The sequence below is a fragment of the Canis lupus genome, chromosome 2, assembly GCF_003254725.2.
Source record: "Canis lupus dingo isolate Sandy chromosome 2, ASM325472v2, whole genome shotgun sequence".
Lineage (NCBI taxonomy): Eukaryota > Metazoa > Chordata > Mammalia > Carnivora > Canidae > Canis > Canis lupus.
The window spans coordinates 45085397-45107867 of NC_064244.1; the positions used below are offsets into that span (position 1 = coordinate 45085397).

The 22471-nt window shown below is 35.4% G+C and overlaps 1 protein-coding gene and 1 long non-coding RNA gene across 36 annotated transcripts in view; one reads left to right on the forward strand and one right to left on the reverse strand.

Annotated features, from left to right (window-relative positions):
• The window catches only part of PDE4D (phosphodiesterase 4D), a 1438885-nt gene that overhangs the window by 620949 nt on the left and 795465 nt on the right, over nucleotides 1–22471 (reverse strand). For 4 of the 32 annotated variants that reach the window (XM_049097762.1, XM_049097755.1, XM_049097751.1 and 1 more), the window contains exon 1: nucleotides 1535–1671. The exons of 27 other annotated variants lie outside the window; for them this stretch is intronic. Coding sequence is in view for 1 of the 5 variants with exons in the window: in XM_025448322.3 (XP_025304107.1) it covers nucleotides 1535–1590 (56 nt within the window). In the remaining 4 variants the exon portion in view is untranslated. Of the gene's footprint in view, nucleotides 1–1534; nucleotides 1672–22471 lie in introns of those variants that run through there. One more of the 32 variants, XM_025448322.3, reaches the window with a different exon arrangement.
• Nucleotides 204–20936, forward strand: LOC112660646 (uncharacterized). Of its 4 annotated transcripts, none has more exons than XR_003137113.3 (3): nucleotides 204–342; nucleotides 1305–1957; nucleotides 12130–20936. It is a non-coding gene; the product is annotated as an uncharacterized LOC112660646 (long non-coding RNA). The 4 variants fall into 4 exon arrangements; XR_003137112.3 differs by lacking the exon at nucleotides 12130–20936 and adding an exon at nucleotides 8143–12123; XR_004813490.2 differs by lacking the exon at nucleotides 12130–20936 and adding an exon at nucleotides 8697–12123.

Below are 22471 nucleotides of genomic sequence, written 5' to 3' on the forward strand. Positions count from 1 at the left end.
TAATTGTAAAAAAGATTAACAAAAGAAGCCCCAGCTTAAGGGGCCTGCTTCTCCTCCCCAATAAACCTCATTTTCTTTGAGCATTAGGTTGAGAGTCCATCAGACAGCAACAGTAGCAACTCCATGATCATCCATGATCATTGACCCTACCAGCTGCTCCTTACAGAAGATTTCACTGAACCCACGCCTCCATTTTCTTCCAGTGAATCTACTGGTTCAGCTCATTGAAAAGACCGTAAAAACAAGAAAATACTTTGAAGGAGAGAAACTATTCGATATCATCTCAGGGGAAATCTTGGGCAGTTCAAATTTCTCTGAAAACCTTACCTGTCAATGAGCAAGGTAAGGGGGAAAGAGCAGGTATATGTAACATCTGGACCTTATTTTTTACCAACAATGGAACAGATGGAGTGATTATCTCTAGCCTTACATGCACTGACCCTGAATATCTGTTATTTGTCAAAACAGTTTGAATGCTTTTGGTTTTGGTTTCCCACACATATGATCAGATTATTCATAGAGTTTACTTTTGAAAAGACTTAAAATGAAAAATCATGAAAATTAAACACCACTAGTACATTGAGAGGGTGCTATTCCTAAAATAATTTTATAAATTCAAAAGAAAAAAAAAGCGTTCTTTTATGGGAATAACATTTACTCTTTTTAATTGTATCTTAAAAATCAAGGAATCAGCCTCAATGAAGAGAACTTAATCTGTACTTATTATTTTATAATTTAATTTTATAAAATTTCGTATGTCAGTGAGGTAAATATGAAAGACAGGCAGAGCAGAGTGAGAGTTCCAAATTCCAGAAAGATAACTTTTACTTCTACAATTTATTATTTTTCTTCCTTTCAAAATAGGGTTTATAATTGCAGATATTTCTATTTTTACTGAAATCTGATAAAGAAGGCACTTAATGTACAAAAAGACATCTTGGATTCTTTATGATTAATTTCAGCTAGAAAATGTTAACCCTAGCTGAATGTGCCCTAGGCTTAAAGAAAGTATTTATTACAAGCCAATGCTTCATATTAAACATTGTGGTTTTTCTCCCCAAAACTTCTAGAACAAACATATTCATTTGCTTAATCACTTACATAGAAAATAAGTTTTAGAAATTATCCATCTTATTTCCACTGATATTTTTCAAATAGAAAATCAAATTTAAGTCTTTTCTTTGTCACTTGAAAGAAATATTGACTAATCTTATTTAATCTGTCTGATGCTTGCTTGGTTATGTTTTGATATTTCTAACTATTTATATTTTCTGAGCAAATGAACTATTTTACCATATGTTCAGTCTCCCACAGAATCTTACACGATCACCTAAATAATGGCATCTATGAAGTAGAATGATCTATTTATAAATGAATTGCATTTCCAGTATCATTACTGGCAACATATTCCTTAACAACTGCTATGGAGACAGAAAGTATCAAAATATACAGCGGAAATTTGAACCCCATCAAGCCAGCGGCCTGACAAAGGTTAGCAGGATAACGAAACATTCAGCTCTGCTTCTTTTCTTACGTTTGTCTCATCTCCATGCACAGCAGGAAATGTCTCCTTTTTGCCCCCTCCTTCATATTCTAAAAAAGGATGTACTGCTTTGTTTTAAAATTGAAGCCAAAGTAACCAATGTTTCCCTGTTTTTGAAAGCATTTCCTTCATTCTGATGTACTTTAGTCATAATGTTGAAAAGAACTTTTGTAGAGTCAATGAAAGTTCTGATGCCAATAGCAATGTTCTATTCTTTTTTGCTCCCTAAGTTCCCAAGGACTGATATATATAAATGCTATAGAACCTTACACGTGGATTTTATCCCCCATTCCATCAAAAAAAATTAATCATCTTGTTTATTTACATTTTTGTAGTGAGAGTGAAGTAGACATTTCATGCCATAGAATGTGGCTGTCATGTTGGCCCAGCTGAGCTCACAACACAAATAAATTTGTAAGTGACCAAGATGCTATGTATTAATATATTTATTTTGACAGCATAAATCATCTAGTATTTTGACAAGTGTAAATCATTTCATAAGAGCTTTCATACATATTACTTTAGTTTAGCTTAGGAACTAGACAACAGCTGGTTCATCAACAGCCTTGTCTTCTGTGTTAAGAATTTAGATTTTTATCTAACAGTCACTGAGAGCTATTGAAGGACTTTAAGTACTTAGTTTCATTTCAGAAAGATTTCTTTGACAGGCATAAAGCAATAGTGTCCAAAGTGAGATATGCACATGCTTCTCTCTCTTTCTCTGTCTCTCATGAATAAACAAATAAATGTTTAAAAAGGGGGGGAGGACACCTGGGTGGCTCAGCGGTTGGGTGTCTGCCTTCAACTCAGGTTGTGATTCCAAGATCCAGGATAGAGTCCCACTTCAGGCTCCTGTGAGAAGCCTGCTTCTCCTTCTGCCTATGTCTCTGCCTCTCTCTGTGTGTCTCTCATGAATAAATCTTTAAAAAAAAAAGAGAGAGAGATGCACATGGTAGAGAGTATACCATCAAGGCTGTCCCCTGGGTATGAGAAGAAAACACAAAAGTGTGTATGTGTGTGAATGTATACATAAGTATACATGTGTTTGTATGTATAATCCTATTTAATTTTGATATTTGTTTTAAATTTTGCATATTATATGTATATATTTAAAATCATACCTATCTAAACAAACATACTAGTTCATGTTCAATCTTTGTTTTTTCCTTTTCTGATGACATTTAAAATGATAAAATTTAGAATCTATTAACAAATGAATCGGGAGCAGAAAATTAGTGAGAAAAAAAAAAGAAAATTAGTGAGAGGACTATGTAAATAGTCCAAATAAGAAAAAAGAAAATTAGGGCCTGAATGAAGGCATCAGGAATTAAGAAGAGAAGGGAGATGCATGCATATTCCTATGAGAAAGAAATGATGATGCTTGATTAAACGTGAATAGAAAGGATAAAGGAGAATGAGCCTGGGGTGCACATCAGATAGTTTGATGGAGCTCCAAGTTGAGAAGAGAATTATCCAACAGGTGCCCTAGAATTGGGAATAAGAAACAAAGATTTTTTTTTTTGTAAAAATTTAGGGAAACTATAGCAGATAGGGGAGAGATGCAAAGAGAAAAATAAATGTGTAAATCTCCAGACTTATGCCTACTTACCTCCACAATAATGATGCACTTTTGTCTGTTTTATGTATTGAAGTTTTGTGCAATATTTCATTTGTAAAAAGGGGTTTCCTGGCTTTTAAATGAAATAAAATTAGGAAATTATTGCTATCTGGTTCAGTACCTAAATCCGAGAAATCAACATTTTAAGGGCAGGGAAAAATACACAAAAGATGAATAATGTCTGTAAATAAAGACTACGGAGCTAATCTATTTGTGTTTAAAATAAATCACCTTTTTATTTTTTTTTTATTTTTTTTTAAATCACCTTTTTAAATGGCAAGGAAAATTCTATCCATTATACTAAGATGAACACACATCCCTAATTATCATTTTTTGGATAGAATCAATTTTCTGTGGACAGAACTTTTTGGAATGCCATCCCATCTCCAAAACAGATACTGCTAATGCCTACAAGAAATCAAATTGTGAAGCCATATACCTAATCACCAATATAAGGCAACTATACTTTCCATTATCATGACTGCTCACCCTTCTACAGCTACATGTCCTTCCAGAATTGGACAAAATGCTCCATATAAATAACCAAGTTGAAATGTCTCCAAAGGAATATCAACTGGTTGTCTTCCTAGAGTCTTCGTAGGGTAATTATAGTAAAACTGTCATGGTACCTTGATGTCCCTCCAGGCACTCTGGCAAGCAAGGTTTAAAAGGAAACGTGACCTTGTAATCAATAATAATGGACAGGCTTCTGTGCTTTATGTTAGTATAGTTGCTAGAGCAATGTTACAATACTCCAAGGATTGTTATTGATGCTGACATTCCAAACAGAACTCAAAGTCAAGGGAATAATTATCTTACTTTCCTGTGCATATACTTTTTCTGCCGCGGGTCACCGAACCTTTTATTTTTTCCAACATAAAATTTCTATCCAAAAAAGAAATCTAATACAATTGAGGACAAAGACTATAATAGTATTACATTCAGAAGAATCCCTTCTGAGGCTCTCTAGCAGAGTGCTCTGATTGGATAGTATACATATTGCCTATGTGCAGAAGCACAATTATTATAGCAAAATTTCACGTGGAGATTATCTAAAATAATCTAATTTACAATTAATATCAAAAGGACTAATTCCCCCACTATTCCCTGGAATCTGAAACAGTTCAATGGGCCTTTCTGTAAAAATAATGGTATCAACGATACCTCCAAAAATATTATTTTAGAAAAAGGACTATGGAATCCTATAAACTTGCTCACTATTTGCTAAACATAGTCCCAAATCTTTTGGAATTTTTCAATAAGCAATAAAGGGACTCTGCCCAAGCAAGTTTTTTTTTTTTTTTTAATATTCCAAGGAGGAGCCAAACAGCTCAGTCACTGTATTTGGATGCAGCTGTTGTACATTTTATTCATAGGAATGCATAGCATGGCTTACTGTTGCTGAAGAAGACTGCTGAAAGGCAGTTTGTTTTTTTTTTAAGTAAGCAACTGAATTGTAAAAGGTCCTAGCAATAATAGATCTCACAATACCTTTCAATTTTGCCCTCTCAACCCTCTTGATTTTTGGATTCCAAGAAGAAAGGAACTTATAAGGCTTATAACTATGTGAGGGACATGACAGACGCTATTGGCCATGCCTGCTGTCAGAGTAAAATCTGTGTCTTCCTTATTAATATTCAAATTCTTTTCACGGTGATGGACCATGGCACCCTCTTCAGATTGCAGGCACACAGTTTCACTGCATGTCTGAAGCATATGTAAGGAAGGGCCTAGGTGCTGTGCAGATGAATCATGTGTTTGTCTGGACCAGCCTACAGCATAGGAAATGCCAAAATGAACAACAGAAACAGAGCAATTCCATGAAATAGACATTGTGACGGAATATTACATTCCAATATAACTTCCTGTCCAATTCAAAAATTTAATTTGCCAACCAAAGCCTGTTTAGCAGAACATACACATTGTCAGTTAGCCTGAGAATCTTTACTAGGCTTGCCTAGCTTCCCTGCCAGAAACAGTTATTATAGATCGGAAGACAATATATCTTTGATTCAACCCTCCTCTGGGGGCTTCTTCACCCGGAGGCCTTGGCAATCACAATTATAAAAATGAAGTGAAAATGAAAACTTCATATCTTGCATCAGGTGGCTTCAAGTAATAGAAAATTATGATTCTTCTGGGTTAAAAAATGAGGAAATAACAAATTTTAGCTACCACAATGTCCAGAGACAGGTGACTGCAGGTGTGGTTAAAGTGGCATGGTGGTGACATCAAGGAAGTGCATCCTTTCCATCTTTCTGCTCCACATCCTCTACATGCCAGGATCTCTCTGCTCTGACTCGTTCCCCTGGAGACCCACAATAGCACTGAGAAAAATTGCAGACAGGATATGTTCCCCTGAACATCTTTAAGAAGACTTCCAGAAAACTTATCCCATACCTGTTTCATAAGTGTGCCACCTGCCCAGGTTGGACGATACCTGACTGCTCCTCATCCACCTTTTAACAACAGTACTGAATGTGATTTGAAATCAAATCCCCATCAGTGTGTGTTTAATAAAAAGTGTTGCAGAAGGTAGGAGTCACTAAAATCCCTCTTACTGAATTCCAAATAGTGCCACAATGTATCAGTCAGGTTGACATAATGATTGGATAACCATTGCTTATCTCCTCTTCCATGAAACTCTCCTAGAGTTTGTAGGACATCATACTCTCTGGCTCTCCTCCTACTGCTTTATCTGCTCAGTTTGTCTCACTTCACTAGCTTCACATCTGCTTCCTACTCTCTTTTAGAAGATTCAGCTCCAAGCCCTCTTTTATTTCTAAAATCTCTCTCAGCAACTTCAATGGCTTCAGATAGCACGACAATATGAATATTTTTCTAATTCATACCCTCACTCTGATCTCTCTTCCAATTTAGGGATAAGTTGGAATATACCTTAGGATATCACCTTAGGGATAACCACTTGTATCACCTGTGTACACTCAAACCCAACAAATCATTCTGCTTCTCCCCCCAAGTTAGTAGCTTCGCCTGATTTCTCCATTTCTCTTTCTGCTTCATCATTCCCCCCAGTCATTCAGGCCTGAACCTGAAACTCATCTCAGGTGTCTCACTCTTTCTCAACTGCCATATTAATTGGTATAATACAATATAATATCTTTGAGATAGCTCTAATATCTGTCCCTGAGCCTTTCCCTTTATCACGAAACTTAACTCCACGTTACCTCTTATTCCATCAAATCCACCAGTCTTAATGTTTCTTAGACCACACACCCAGTCTGTGCTCTCCTGAAACCATTCCAGATGAACCCTCCTATGGCACTGCATCAACATCTGCCTGCTAATTCACTCCATCTTGTACTTGAATTCACTGGCCCACTGGCTCTTTCCCCAAATTGCACCATGCTTGCTGTTTCTATGCCTTCCTGCAGTGTTCTATTGTCTTTCTGTAATTTAGCTGTCCCTGCATCTGTGGAAATCCTACCCATCTTAAACCTCAGAGAGTTTAGAAGAAATGTATCCTTAAGATGGTATATGATGACCACAGTGGCATTATTAGGTTTCTGTGTCATTTATTAACTGATATTGAGCAAACACTTCAATTCTATGAGATTCAGATACTTCTCTATAAATGGGGAAAGAGGATACTACTTTCTCTGCCTTGTGTTAGGACAACTGAAATTAACAGAAATTCTAAATGAGATGAATATATAAAAGCAAGTGTAAAAGCTAACATGCTAATGCAAAGTGCTACTATTAGCATCTTCTTTAATATATGCATTCACAGTATGTATATAAGGCCTCCTTCTGGGATTCTACTTATGGTCATCACATTTATGATCAATGTTGATGATGACTTCTCTCCTAGTATTAGTTTAGCCACTTAAAAACAGGCCTCGTTGATTCTTTGGGAATGTAGGTTCACATTTAGAAGGCAATAAGAGATTCAGAAACTGTATGATATATTTAGTTAAGGTATGAAAGAAATAAAAGACATTAGTTGTAATGCCATGATCATATGGAAGATTCCCTTTATTCCTTTATTGAAAATGCAAATAATTATTTTAATACTCCATATAAGTGCATAATTTGAAATAAATATTTATGTAAATATTTTTTTACGTAAATATTCACTGAGGAATTCACTGAGGAATCACTTTTATTCATGCTAAAGTTACCTGGCTATCCCTTGAAAAACTAGTTTTACACTAACGTATGCCATGAATGTTTAAGATTCAACTATTTCTGGAGAGTTGCAGTTACATGCTAGGCATAATAAGATGCCATGGGCCTACTGAGAGTCCTGGTCTAGGAGACTGCTTTTAGGATTTAAAATACTTCCAGGGAAATATCTAAAACCACAGTATTCATTCCATATTTGATGTTACAATATGGAATGAATCTTATGGGCCATAAGATTTTTTTCTCTTTCTTTTTTTTTCTTGTTCTTTTCTTTCTTTCCTTTTTTTTTCTTTTTTTGCAAGCCTGAAGATCCCTCCCACAGCCTTACAATTTTCTATCCATTTTCATCCTTTTTTTTCAGTTGATAATGTTAACACATTAAATAAATTTAAGTCTGATTCTGCCAATCATTTAAAACATAAAATTTGGGGGATCATCTAATTTGACCCTTAATTTTACATATGTGGTTCCATAACAAAGCACACTGTCCATTCACTAAATGTTCCCTAAGTTTGACTTTCACATTATGCAAAATTAATTAGTGCTCTACTCTGTCAATTCTACGGTGTACCCCCATCCACCAGATCCGGAAAAAGCAGTGGCAGGTTCATTAAAAAGAACACAGCATTATGGTAAAGAGCACATATTTAATTACCTGTTTCTCAGTTTCCTCATCTAAAAACAGGGAATAACAAGGGTGCATCTAACTCTAGTTGTTGTGAAGATGAAATCAGGTTAATACATGCAAAATGCTCAGAGCAGTACTTGACATATAAGTACTCTGTAAGCATCAGCTACTATCATATTTGTTGGGTTTGTTTTCTTATCATTACAGGATTTCATTATTTCAATGCATGTGGTGAGCAGGTTTCCACCCTTGGTAAAGCTAAGAGCATGGCCATGATCACCCTCCTTTGAGTTGCAGGATCAAAAGAAGAAATTATCAAAGATTCAAATGGCACTCAGGCTGGCAGAGTGCCATGACAAAGAGCAGTAACTCCTCTATTTCAAGGATGGATAACTTCTGTTTGGCCAGTGTGATTTTTTTTTCCAGTTGTGGAAATGACTTTGCATTGAATGGTAGGCGATGAAAATACAGAATGGTATATAGGGGTTGACAAAGACAGCAATCATGATAATTAGTTATCCTTCCAAACAACAGAGAAATCAAATATTGGCTTATTCTTTTTCTATTAAAAAATATTTTTCACATTAAAAGCACTAGCCATGGAATATTTGGCAAATGCTGGAATTTCTTGTCCCCAGACAAGATTATTTAATTATTTCTAAATTATTAAAATCTTCATTTCTAAGAGAACTTGCATTTAAGTAATATTATTCTTACTCTCGGGATCTTTAAGAGATCTGAGTTGTTCATTATCTCTATAGCACACTCTTGGAGATAAGATGCTTCACATATTCATGGACTCTCCCTGAATCTTGGAAAGTCTTCAGGCAAAACGGCAAAGCTATAGTCCAAGTTGAGGCAGAGCCTCATTTCTGCCAACAATATCATGCCTGGCCAGGCCTGAAAAGTTTTGCCAAGACCACACAGATAGACTCGATGGTAAGTTGGAGCTATAATTCTTTCTGCAACTGGAAGCCATTCTGAACTCTTGCCTAAAGTTGGAGACAGTGAAGAGGGGCCAAAACCAGAAACCATTAAAGCTTAGAAATAATTATTATGAAAAACCAACAAGCATTTACCTAATGATTCCCCAGAGCCACTCCTAGAAGAAGGAATGAAAAGGAAAAGTTTACACCACCCACAACACAAAGATTCAATGCAGTCAATGAACCAAAGAAGAAAAACCCAGTTCTGAAATTTTATTTTATTTTTTTCAGTTCTGAAATTTTATAACGTGGTACTCCTCCCTTCAAATTTCTGATTAGTTGGCCACACTGTTATAATGTAGTCAAACATATAATTGGTTTTATGCATGTATCCTTAAAATATCAACACCAATTAAAATCACCACACTGAGAAACATTGTCATCAGGCATTCTTTTTGCAAAATCTACTTTAATTTTTATTATTGAAAAATTTTCACCTCTATGTCCACAAAGGAAATTGTTTAATATCATGTGATACAAAAAGTCCAGGATGCATCACAAATTAATCTCTCTAGCATATAATCACTGTATATGTAAAAAGAAAGGGTGACATGTGATGTTTAAAATCCTTTCTGGTTCTAAAATCCTATGAAAGAGGTATTTTTCTCAAGTGGCAGAAGAGAGAGAAGGATGTTTAATATTCTGAGCTCCTAATAACCGCAACTTCCCAGACCTAACCACTGAGCCTATGCATTTATTGACAAAGAGCTTTGAAATCAGAAAATGAAAATGGGCCACATATTGTGTTTTAGTCTACTGATGTCTTAGGTACACGAAATTACTGCATTTCTATTTTCTCCATCTCCAAAATAAGGACACTGAAAAGACATCCTCTGAGTCCCTCTTGACTTAATTTTCCAAACCTACGATTTTATAACAATAAATAGCACTTCCTCCAGAGGAGTCTTCTACTCTACCAAGTGTAAATCTTTGCTCAGGGAGGTTAAATGGACACTAGAGACTTCCCTGTGCCCCAAGGGATATGGCCAGGCTTCGCTGGGTGGGGCAGTAAATGGCCCATGACTGTCTGCCTATCCCTGGGCAGAATGCAATTTCCTTTACTTGGTTTGTTGAAAATAACTCTGTAAACTTTACAACATTCACCAGTATTCCTAGTCTTTAATACATGGCTCACTAAGACCCAGATTTGCAAGCAGGCACAATATGTTTCCTTGTTTCTGATGAGTTTTGGAAAGTAAAACAAAACCTTCTGAATTACCTCTTAAAGGCATACTTCAAGTTTGTCCTCAATAATGATTGTTTCCTTGACATTTTACAATGCCAATAATTAATCCCTTTTCAAATGCAAAGTAACATGTGCTAACTGTAGATTTGATGACTTTAATCAATCAAAACGCTATGGGAAGTACATCTGTCTTATCCTCTTCCTGGCTTCTATGTGAACTGCCCTGATGAATTCTCGAGCAGCTTCCTTCTATGGGGAAGCATGATGCCATCTAGTGATCCAATAGGAAATCACATCTCTTAATTTTCCCTCTGGACTAGGTAGCAGTACAATAAGGAATTGGGACTACACATTAGAATGGAAAAAAGAGAAACAGAATAGAAACGGCTCAGGCAGGAACTTTTACCTAATCGTTTGGTATTTATGTCATTCTGCAGAGTCATTACTAAAAATTACGGATATAACAATATGAACGTGGCACTCTCACTCTCTTCAACCTACCATTGTGAAAGTCACAGTTTGCAAAATAAATGTCTTTACGTGGAACATTTAAGATCAATAAACTAGGTCTTTGTTCATTAAAAGTTAACGGGACTTTTTATTTTTTTGGACTTTTTAAACATAATTCCAAACACTGCACTGTAAAATACATGTACTTAAAATTAAGTCATTTTATTGACTTTAAGTGATACCCTGCTAAGACGCTATTAAATTGTTGAACATTCAAAAACACAGGAAAATCTTAGATGTAATAAATGGAATGCTATTTAAAGAGTAAAAAGTTCCTCAGTAGGGAACCAAAAATTGTTCCTCATTGTTAGGAAAAAGAACCCGACTGTATTTCTAGTTTTATCAGAGTATTACGGCAGGTATCAAGGATAAGATATACTTGTCTGGGCCAGGATAGATGTCCACAATATCTTGGCTGATTATGTACACTTTTTTCCCTCTGGAAAATTCTACAAATACAAGGAACATGTATGATGCATCTTTTCATCTCCATCTACCACCGGCCCTCCATTTGTCAGTACAACAACTAGTGTGTCATAGGGACTTATTTATATCTCGTCAATCATGGTTTGGGAGATTTTTATTCACAGTGGGAAAAAAATGCTCTCTCTGCTATGCTTTATTGCTTTTCTTCCAAGATGTTCTTTCTATAAGTTGTGCTTTGACTTGTTTGAAATGCACCCTGCTGGTTCCTAAAGTCTTTTGCACCTGTGTCCAAATGGCCTCCCTTTCATGAGTTATCCCTTTAATAGGCAGGTAACTATAGTTAATGCACCACTTGGTGAATTGGATACACACAAGGATGGAAATGAGGAACTCTTAATTATTTGTGTTTTCAATGGTAGTATTAATATTCTATTATAAGGAGATTTCAGTCGTATAACACATATAGTATTATTTACAGTTTAAAACCAGAGTTTTTGGAATGAGATTGGACAACAATGCATTGCGTACTGTTGTGTGGCTCACAAAAAAATGTACTTTATTTTCAAATATTGCAAAGGAAAACTCCATAATCATACTTGCTATCCAGTGACTTCTAGGTAAATCACAGCATATATGTGTCAACCTCAACTATATAGTATCTATACCTGCACTCCAACTAAGTATAACTAGGTTTTCACTGTGGTGTATAATGAACTTCAGTGAGACTAGTCAGATAGCTTATTTACCAAATAAATATTCCAAAAATATTTAATTTCTCTTTAGAATAAAATTCAAAAAAGTTAGATTTATCTTTCTCTGGGATTGCTGAGTTGGGATTCAAATCAGTAATTTGAAGTCAGTAACTTCTCCATAATGGTAAATTTCTCATGACACCACTCCTCCCCAAGTACAGGCTGTCACAGGATAGGAAGAAATTCCTTTTCACCAATACCACCACGAGTACCTAATGCTCACCCATACAACTCCCACTCATAAAGTCATGACTATTTGTCTCTAAGGTAATTAAGTGTATCTGTGGGCTACAGCCCAAGAGTTAAAGAGTTATCATTACCTCCTCATTTACAGGTGTTCAAAGGATATGAAATGAGTGTGGACAAATAAAATGTCATGATATACATGGCAACAAGTTAAGCGGTGTTTGTAATGGAAACCAAAAGGACCTCAAAGCCCCATGACCTGGATTCAAGTCTGAATCTTCTACTTTAAAGTCTGAGCAGTTCCTACTCCCTCCAAGTCCAAGTTTCCCATGTGCATACAGAGAGGCTTTCTGCTAACATTGACGAACCCAAGTTCTAATTTTGGCACATGCCACACTTTAAAGACAGGAGTAGTTTTCAAAGTAATTTTGAAATGTCTGTTAAGAAACATGCTTGTGACAAACACAAATTAAAAAGGTCACAGCGCGACCTATAAAGATTTTAAATTTAGTCAGGGTTTGGTTGCTGAGATTAGAAAGAAAGCTGTATATTCATTTCAAGCACATACTTCCGTTTTGTTAAGCAGAAGCTAGGCTTTCTAAACAGTGACAGTGCAAACTGCATTTATCTTTCAAAATAAGGAAAATAAAATCAGTTAGAAGAGGTTTTTAATGACTAGTTTTAATAAATAAATCCATATGATTGTATACATGGGAGTGTTTTCTCGGGAATGAATTTTATGCTTAGCATTGCCTTTGAGGTAGTTAACACTTTTTAGATACTTCTCATATATTTCAAAGAACCAAAAAAAAAAAAAAAAGAAAAAGAAAAGAAAGAAAAGAAAAGACAAGACAAGACAAGACAAGACAAGAAAAGAAAAGAAAAGAAAAGAAAAGAAAAGAAAAGAAAAGAAAAGAAAAGAAGAAAATCATCTATTCACTTATATTTCCATTTGGTCAATAAATATTTATTAAAGACCTTCTCTGTGACAAGTATAGATTTGGGGATGGTCTACTTGTATTTTGTAATGCATATTAAACTAAGAGGCAGTATTCAATTTGTAATAAGTTAATAAACCAGCATAGAGATACTAAGAAATGAGGGATTTTACAGCTCCATACAGTCCAAAGGAGCATTTCATCTACTTTAATTACCAAACGACTGTGTTTTGTAAGAAACTCAGACCAAGTATATATAAAGTATATACTTAAGTTTATATTTTAATGGATGAGAAAGCAGCAAGAAAGAAAATAAGAGAGGCCTTAAAAGGGGAAGAAGAAAAAGAAAAGAATAGCCAAAACTCCTAATACCTCAATCTTGTAAATTGAAAGAAGAATTGTTTAAAGTATATTTTAAAGTCAGTAGTTATCTGTATACATGTCCACAGAGAAGTCATAGTTAAGACAGACATTATCATTCTGCTATATACATATATGCAGAAAGACAAATGCTCTATGGAACACTTATGGAAGAATTTTAAATGTTTCTTCACTGTCCAGCAGTTTTACACCAGTGATTTAATTTATATGCTATCTATATATTCCAGGGATCTGACCTCTCTTGATCCACATAAATAGCACACCACTTAGCATTTATCTAGACTTTTCTAAGTAGAATCTTAAGGTTTTTTGAATTAATCATCTTACTGACTCTTATCACACTAAGAGAGAGAAACAGCAATCAACATGAACCATCTGGGATGAATGAGCAATGCAGAGGCACAGAAAATCACATGACACTGGCAATAATTTGCTCCCATTGTTCTTTCTCATTGTCCTTCTGAAAAAGAACAATGGGCATTGTAAACTTCTCAGAACTATGGATTATAAAGTTCAGCCAGATGCTTTTTCATATAGACAGACATAGCTGACGCATGGAGTGACATTGCTACGTGACTGCAAGACTAGTGCTGATCAACACTAATGTACCACCAGCAGAATGTACACAGAAAGAATTATAATGGCACTGAATATAAGAATTAGAAATGGAAAGGTTTTCTGAATTAGCCCTAAATCAAACAAACCACCCAGAAAATCAGATCACCCGACCACCCAGCCATTTGTCTTCTCTGACCCCTCTTGGGGTCTGACTCATTTAAGGGAATCATTTGTGACCAACTCTGTTCCCAAATCATATTGTTCACAGTATCATCCCTCCACTAAATTTTTAGTTTCTGAGGGCAAAACCTTCACTTATTTTTGTATTCTCAAGCCCTATTAAACATATAAGAAGCACCTAATAACCTAATAAATGATGAATTAAGTAAGTAAATGATCTCAAAACTGAGACTGGTTAAAACTGAGGGGCACATACAAGTCACCAAGACCTAAAGTGTTGACTTAGACCCCCAAGAAGCATTCAAATACTACAGCTTATCCCGAAAGGAATGAATAAAATTGTCATGGCTTGCTTTCAAGAAATATGTCATGTTAAAGAAAATACTTGCTAGATTGTTTTTATTGTAATATTCTTTTTAAAACTCTGTATTGTAAAATAGCTTTTTTCCAAAATTTAAGGTATAAGTTTAGTATGAGGAAATAAAAATTTCCTATAATCCTATCAGAATTGGTTTTATATTTAAATATAAATACTTAAAATTGTGTAAAGAAAAAATTAAAAAGTAAAAATGTGGGGACACCTGGGTGGCTCAGTGGTTTAGCTCCTGCCTTCGGCCCAGGACGTGATCCTGGAGACCAGGGATTGAGTCCCACACTGGGCTCCCTGCATGGAGCCTGCTTCTCCCTCTGCCTGTGTCTCTGCCTCTCTCTCTGTGTCTCTCATGAATAAATAAATAAAATCTTTTTAAAAAGTAAAATTGTGTAAAGAATTATATTATGTATAGTTTTATGACAAATTTTAAAGTAAATACCTCTATTATCATTTTTTGTAAATATGCGGAAGCACTACAATTTTTAAAAGAGTGCTGATATATTCACTCCCAAATATTTGACTACTATCAACTCATTAATGAGCATCCTTACACAATTAGTTTTGCCCACTTCTCTAATTACTACTTGAGGATAAATGTCTAGCAGAGAAATTGCTACATCTAAAGAGTATGCATATTTTTAAGGCTTCCGACATGGAATACTAAAATTACCTTTGTCAGTATATACTATTTATAGTCTCAAAAAATCTACGTGTGCCCATTTCCTTACCCCTTACTTGACCTGGTTGTTTCTAATCTTGCTAACATTTTATTGTCTATTTCTAGCAAGTTTTCAAATTACTGTCAAAGAAAACTTAGCCCCGGTGGTGCAGCGGTTTAGCACCGCTTGCAGCCCAGGGCATGATCCTGAAGTCCCGGGATCGAGTCCCGCGTCGGGCTCTCTGCATGGAGCCTGCTTCTCCCTCTGCCTGTGTCTCTGCCACTCTCTCTCTCTCTGCATCTCTATGAATAAATAAATAAAATCTTTAAAAAAAAAAAAGAAAACTTAGATTAAAGCATATGCCCTCAATTTATGTTCTCTAATTTGGCAAAACTACAATAGAAGAGTTTAATATTTATTTTTAACTCATGCTACATAATGACATTATTCCTATTTGTACAGCTATATTGTAGGGGAAACGCACTAAATTTTAATCCCAATGTCGTTGAACCTGGAAATATTTTCTAGAGTATGTAAGTGTCATAGTAGCAATGGCTTAGAAGGATATTTTCCATACCAATTGAAATAAAACTAATTATCCTAATACAGTGATGACTTTTGCAATTGTAAAGGAGGAGGAGAAGTAGTAGTAGCAGTGGAGGATGAGGAGAAGAGGAGGAGGAAAGGAAATACTTTCTAGTTTATTTTGTTGCTTTTGAGCACATCAGAAACCATAAGAAATTTCACTGCAAGTGCTCTAAATAGGTAATCAGCTATATCTGTGGTTATCTTGCCTCCATAAACATTTCCTGATGATTTTGCTAACCATAATCTTGTAATAGAAATTCTCTGAATTCTACTCCAATGGAAATCCCGGATTATCCCACTCTAGACAAAGAACGAAATGTCAAATTGACAACCATCTAGCTTCTATAATCAAGTTCTTGCCAAGTTGAGAAAAGTGATATATGAGAAAGATAATCCAAAGGCAAAGCTGAAAAGCCATTCTGCAATGTATACTAAGCTCTGTTCTAATATTAGTTCTTCAGATCGGTAATGATTTAAATTCCTATAGAAATCCTTATGTAGGATAATGGTTTCGTAGCTAGACTTGTATCAAAACTAAATATAAGAAAACATACTTACCCAAAATGAATAATGTGTTTTTGTGTATCTCACATAAAATGGCTGTTAAAGACATTGTTGCTCCAGGGTCCTGGGATCAAGTCCTGAATCAGGCTCCCCATGGGGAGCCTCATTCTCCCTCTGCCTACGTCTCTGCCTCCCTCTGTGTGTCTCTCATTAATAAATAAAAAATCTTAAAAAAAAAGTTTTAGAATTCATTATAGGAAGAAGTTTTCTCTCCTAAAGATATAAATATTATCAGGTTTCCTTACTTTACTGTTTTTAAGGAAGCTCAGATCTAAATTTAACTCCAAATACACAATGTACTTTCACATTTGTGTTTCTGACTCAGATTTCCATGGCCCTTTTATTCATTTTAAAAAATTAAGGTAGCTTACATCATTTTTTGGTAACAGAAAACATGGAAAATAAACACATAAATGATGAGATTGCTTTTATGTCCTAATCTTGATCATTCGCATTGATGAAAATGACACGAGGTACAAGTAACCAGATGCTAAAACCCAGAAACCCCACATGCATTTGGAATTTACTTAGAAACATGCTTGAAAACACTCATGCACCAGCATTTGTCCTTATTTTTCTCACGTGATCCTGAAGTTTGGTCCAAGACAAAGCTCAGCTGATACTCTGACTTAAGTCATAGTTAACTACTCCAGGGGAAAAATGGATTATCTACCTGTGTTAGCTATTTAGTGGTGCCAGGCAATTATTACTATTATGGGAATGAAATTATTAGTGCCATATTTTACATAGAAAAGATGCCACCACCCATATTGCTTTACTCAGCCCTAGTTGAAAACAAACTATATTCTAGGATTGAACAAATGTGTAATACATTGTAAATAATGGAACCAAGTCTCTCACTGTTGTAAGGAAGTTACGCAGATAAAAATGGAGAGGGACAGAAGGAACACTGTAGTATCGGACTGGAACTGGAAGTATCAACATGAAATCACAGACATAATATACAGAGATACCTGGATATACACACAGATCTGTGTAAGTATGTTTTTGATGCACATATTTATGTTTATGAGTACATATCTACATACACTTTTTCCCAGATCTGTCTGCTTACAGGACCTGGAAGCAAAAATTCTCCAGTAGCAATGAGCATACCTATTATCTCCTCCAAATTTTTGGTTCTAAACACCATTTCCTATTAAAAGGAACCAAGAATCCTCAGAAAAGCAGCTGATTCCAAAGCTGGGGCAGGGAAAAATAGAAGACTCTTGCATATCTTGTGCCAAAAAGTAAGAAAGTGCTCAAGGAATAAGCGGGACATGTCAAAATGACAATAGACTAAGTAGAGGGAGCTCCTCCTGTCCACATCTTGGACAGTATTAGCATAAAAATAAATGTTATTAATCCACAATATTAAAGGATTACAATCCACTAAATAAAGAATCCATGAGTTGTTACAGAAACAAACAAACAGGAAGGGAATCTTCTTCCATATACTAAAACCCAACTCATAAATGAAGAAGAAATGATCACCATTAGCAAGCCATCATAAGTACTGCTTCAGGCAGAAATTATTGATGAATTCTAATTATTTGGTAAAAACCATAGCATGTGCCTCTGGATTCAAGTACTCAACATCACTCCTGTAGAACTCCTGCCCAAACTGTCTGACCTGAATCTCATCCCAAGGTAACATAAAACTCACACTGAAAGATAGTCTAAAAAACAATTGACCTGCATAATTCAAAAACATCAAGGCCATAGGACACAATGAAAGTCACAGAAAGCGCTTCAGTTTAAAAGATTTAAAAAGACATGACAACCAATTGCAAGGCATTATTTTGTATTTTCTTCTGTCATAGGAACATTATTGGGATAATTATCAAAACTTGAAATCTGTAAATTAGATAAGTACATTGCTAACAGTGTTAACTTGTTAATTTTTTAGGTCATTGAACTGCAACTATGTAAGATAATTTCATTTTCCTATGAAATAGCTAAGCATTCAGAGATAAAAGGGTATTATGCCTACAACTTACTGTTAAGTAGTTCAGAAGGAAAAAGTCTACAAATATATATATTTGTGTATATGTGTGTGTAGGTAGGTAGGTAGATATGATATGATATGATATGATATGATATGATAGATCAACCAATACATGGATGGATGGATGACTGGAGAGAGCAAAAACGAGAGACAGACAGTTGCAGAAAGAGAGAGAAAGGGAATTTTATAGGACCCTTGACAAAGGGAATCCAGAATTTCTTTGTGCTACTCTTGCATTTATAGTAAATCTGAAATTATGTCAAATAAAAAAGTTTTTTAAATTCCTTTGTTAGTTGAGAAAGTACTTAGACTCTGTCTGGCTTCTGATCTGCAGACCTAATTGTAATAAGTGTGTCTAATAGATTTATTTCTGAATAACAATGCACGTGTATATTTTTCCCCACCTAAGCACTTTTCAAACTGAGCTGTAGTCTGTTAGTAGGTAAAAACAATAGCATGTGATGAAATTAAATCTAATTGGTTGAATATGACCGACAATTTGAGTGAGCTTGAATAAAAGAGAGAATTTCAAAATGTATTATACTTTATAGAGCTAAGTATTTGTCTTTGATCCTTCTATTACAATTACATATAATTACAATGTATATGTTTGTGTGCCCTGAGTCTTAATGTAAAATGTTTTTCTCACTACAATTCACTATCAACAAACAAATGAAAAGACTGAGAATGATCCTCTTTTTTATTAGAAGTTTACTTTCAAGTGTATGCATATACACATTCAATTTACCATTCATTGAATCCCTTCAGTCATCTCACATTGAACAACTTCTGCTTCTCAGATACCATACTGTTGATGGCTACTCTTATCAAACTTGTCAACCTTTCTGTTCTCTTCCCCCTCTCTCTCAGAGACAGTCTTGCCTGCCGAGTTAGTAAAAGCTAATACATCTTAAAAGTACTCAACAATAGATGGGAATCCAAACTACAAATTACAGAATATTCATTTTGAGGAAAGATAGAATTCTATAGTTTTTATCCTGGTAATATAATTTTCTCAGTTTTAAGTTATTTACCCAAAAATTGTATTTAAAAGAATTGATGCCTTCCATAGCTTGACTCTGGGCATGTGTCAAAAAAATGCACAAAATAATGAGCTAACATCAAGTAAGTATACACAAAAATATTCAGAAACCACCAACTGGGATTAGTTTCAACAGCTTAGAGTCACTTTGTAAGCATGGGCTCCTCTATAAATACATGTATTTTAAATGTGTCTAACCTGAGTTTTTAGGCAATGACTAAAAGGCTTTATTCTAGCCTTTTCTGCTCTTGTCATAACCCAAAGATCAATTAATTTCTCTTCCACCCTGGACAACTTCCTCTTTAAATCATAATCTCTGGTAATTTGGTGAAAAATTATATAACTACCCTGTTTATAATTGTCTTCTTTAAAACAAAAATCATGGGCATAACTATAGTTCTTTAAAAATGAAATAAGGGGAACCCTGGGTGGCGCAGCGGTTTAGCGCCTGCCTTTGGCCCGGGGCGCGATCCTGGAGACCCAGGATCGAATCCCACATCGGGCTCCCGGTGCATGGAGCCTGCTTCTCCCTCTGCCTGTGTCTCTGCCTCTCTCTCTCTCTCTCTCTCTCTCTCTGTGTGACTTCATAAATAAATAAAAATTTAAAAAATAAAAAAATAAACATTAAAAAATAAATAAATAAAAATGAAATAATATATTGACTTTAGGGATTATGGATATTTAAATTTAGAATTGTCAGGTAATATTCTGGTGAATTTTATATCTAGTTTCTCAAATATTACAAAGTATTATTACCATAAAATCATGCCTTTTAATACCTTATCTATTTGAAATATAACCAGATTTTCCAACTGTGTCTTTATAAACACACAGTACAAAAAGTAAATGTACACAGAGAAGAAAATGTTTTTTTTTTTAAATGGTTATTTGTGACAAATCTCACACCTGCAATTAAAAGTGCATTAAATCTTCCCATTTCATATTTGGGTCTTAATGCCCTATTTTTTATCTTATTTTATCAAAATGTAATTTCTTCATTGTAACTTACTTAGAGTAGGCTCTTTTAGTACTTTTTAAATATAGGAAACTATAGAATATATAGGACTGCAAAAAATAAAATATATAAAAAAACTAAAAATATATATAGTTTTATTTTCTGGGATGTGACATAAAGGTATTATACACATCAATATTTTTGTGATACAGCCAGGCCCACATGACTTTCAGATGTTCTGAATTAGAGTGAGACTCATGGGATAAATTCCAAACCACTTACCAAGACAAGAAGCCTTACAAAATCCAGCTTTTAGGTGAATTCTGAAGAATCACTTTTTACCATAATCCCATAAATATACCAGATCATTTCAGGTTCCCTGAACCTCAGCCTTCCCTATGCTCTTCCATACCAGACCACTGTGGCTATAAAGATGCTGACTACTCAACCATTAACCCTCAGTACACCTGATCATCTTTCAAGATCAATTTCACAAAATTCCCCCTGGTTCCCTTAGCAGTCCCTTTCCCTTCTCTCTGGAAGATAATGCTTCCTTCTCCTGTATCCCCATGCCTCTTTGGTCATACTTCTCCCTTATGCTGTATTTTACAATATTGTCTCTTCTATTAGACCATCATGAGCTTTTCAAAATATGCTCCAGCCATTCACTATTTCTGACCTCCCAGAGTATACAAAGACATCTAGACACAAACAGAACTCTCCATTGCTTTTGTTTTTTTTTGTTTTGTTTTTTTTTTTAAATTTTTATTTATTTGTGATAGTCACAGAGAGAGAGAGAGAGAGAATGAGGCAGAGACACAGGCAGAGGGAGAAGCAGGCTCCATGCACCGGGAGCCCGACGTGGGACTCGATCCCGGGTCTCCAGGATCGCGCCCTGGGCCAAAGGCAGGCGCCAAACCGCTGCGCCACCCAGGGATCCCTCTCCATTGCTTTTGAACAAATGGATAATAAAAGGCAACAAATACCACAGGAAAATATAAAGAATTATCACATTCCCAAAAGAGAGTGACATTTTTAGCCACTTGATTGTCCAGATCACAAAGGAAGTTATAACTGGTTTGGGCATGAAGAACAAGTATGACATGGAAAAAATGATGGTAGGATGGAGATTGTAATAGATGACAAGAAACTGAAAGAACCAAGACCTAAAAGCCTAAGTATGGTGGCCACAAGAATGTGCTGCAGACCTTGTAATAGATGACAAGAAACTGAAAGAACCAAGACCTAAAAGCCTAAGTATGGTGGCCACAAGAATGTGCTGCAGACCTTCAACCATAATAGGTCAAAGGTTCCTGACTACTGTCTCTGAAATCCGCTGCAGGTTTTGAGCTGTGGCCACACTTACCATGTCCTTCTCCCAGGCAATGACTGGCACAGTATAGATACTGAAGCAGACAGACCCATTCCCAGGAAAGCAGGACTCCTCTGTTGGCTGATTTTGCCTTGAGAACTCCCCTATAACTCTACCTAAGACAATCTAGGATGCTTCTATGCAACCTCTCTTATTCACCTAGGGTCAAACTTGCATCAGAATTGAGGTTTCACTCAACTTTACCTGGCCTGGCTTCTTTTGTATTTTCTCTTACATGGGCATTTCCTAAAATTCTTGCATTTTTTTAACCCCATTTTAGCACTGGCTTCTTGGAAAATCAAGACTAACACATGAAATATACAGTACATTTGACTAAGTAGTAGAAATTAAAACTGGAGGAGCAAAATGGGACTTGATTATTGAGGACAACTAGCCAATTCAATACTTTGCCTCAAGGCGGTATACATCTTTATTTCCTAATATAAATAAAACTGCCTATGTAGTTTGTAAAATTCACTGGTGACAGAAATTTCGTAACTTCCTTCTGCAAACTGTTTCTTAACTTAATCCTCTTTCACATTCTACATAGGTCTATACTAAATCCCTTACTGTGATTTAAGGTCATTTCTTCCAGTTCCGGTGTCTATAGGGATAGATTACAGCCAAATATAGAAATACTGAATTAACTATGTGAACTGTCACTCCTAACTGGAAAAATTTTTTACAATATTCTGCGTACATGGTCTTGCAGGGCCACTGGCCATCTTTCCTATTTGGCACAAAATTACGTCTCGTTAATCTAATGTAATCATGGAATATCTGCTTTTAATGCACTGAAAAAAATCATTCCCCATTTGCAAAGAGAAAAATAAAGGTTTGCATGTTTACTTCAGAGAGGTTTTTATGAATGC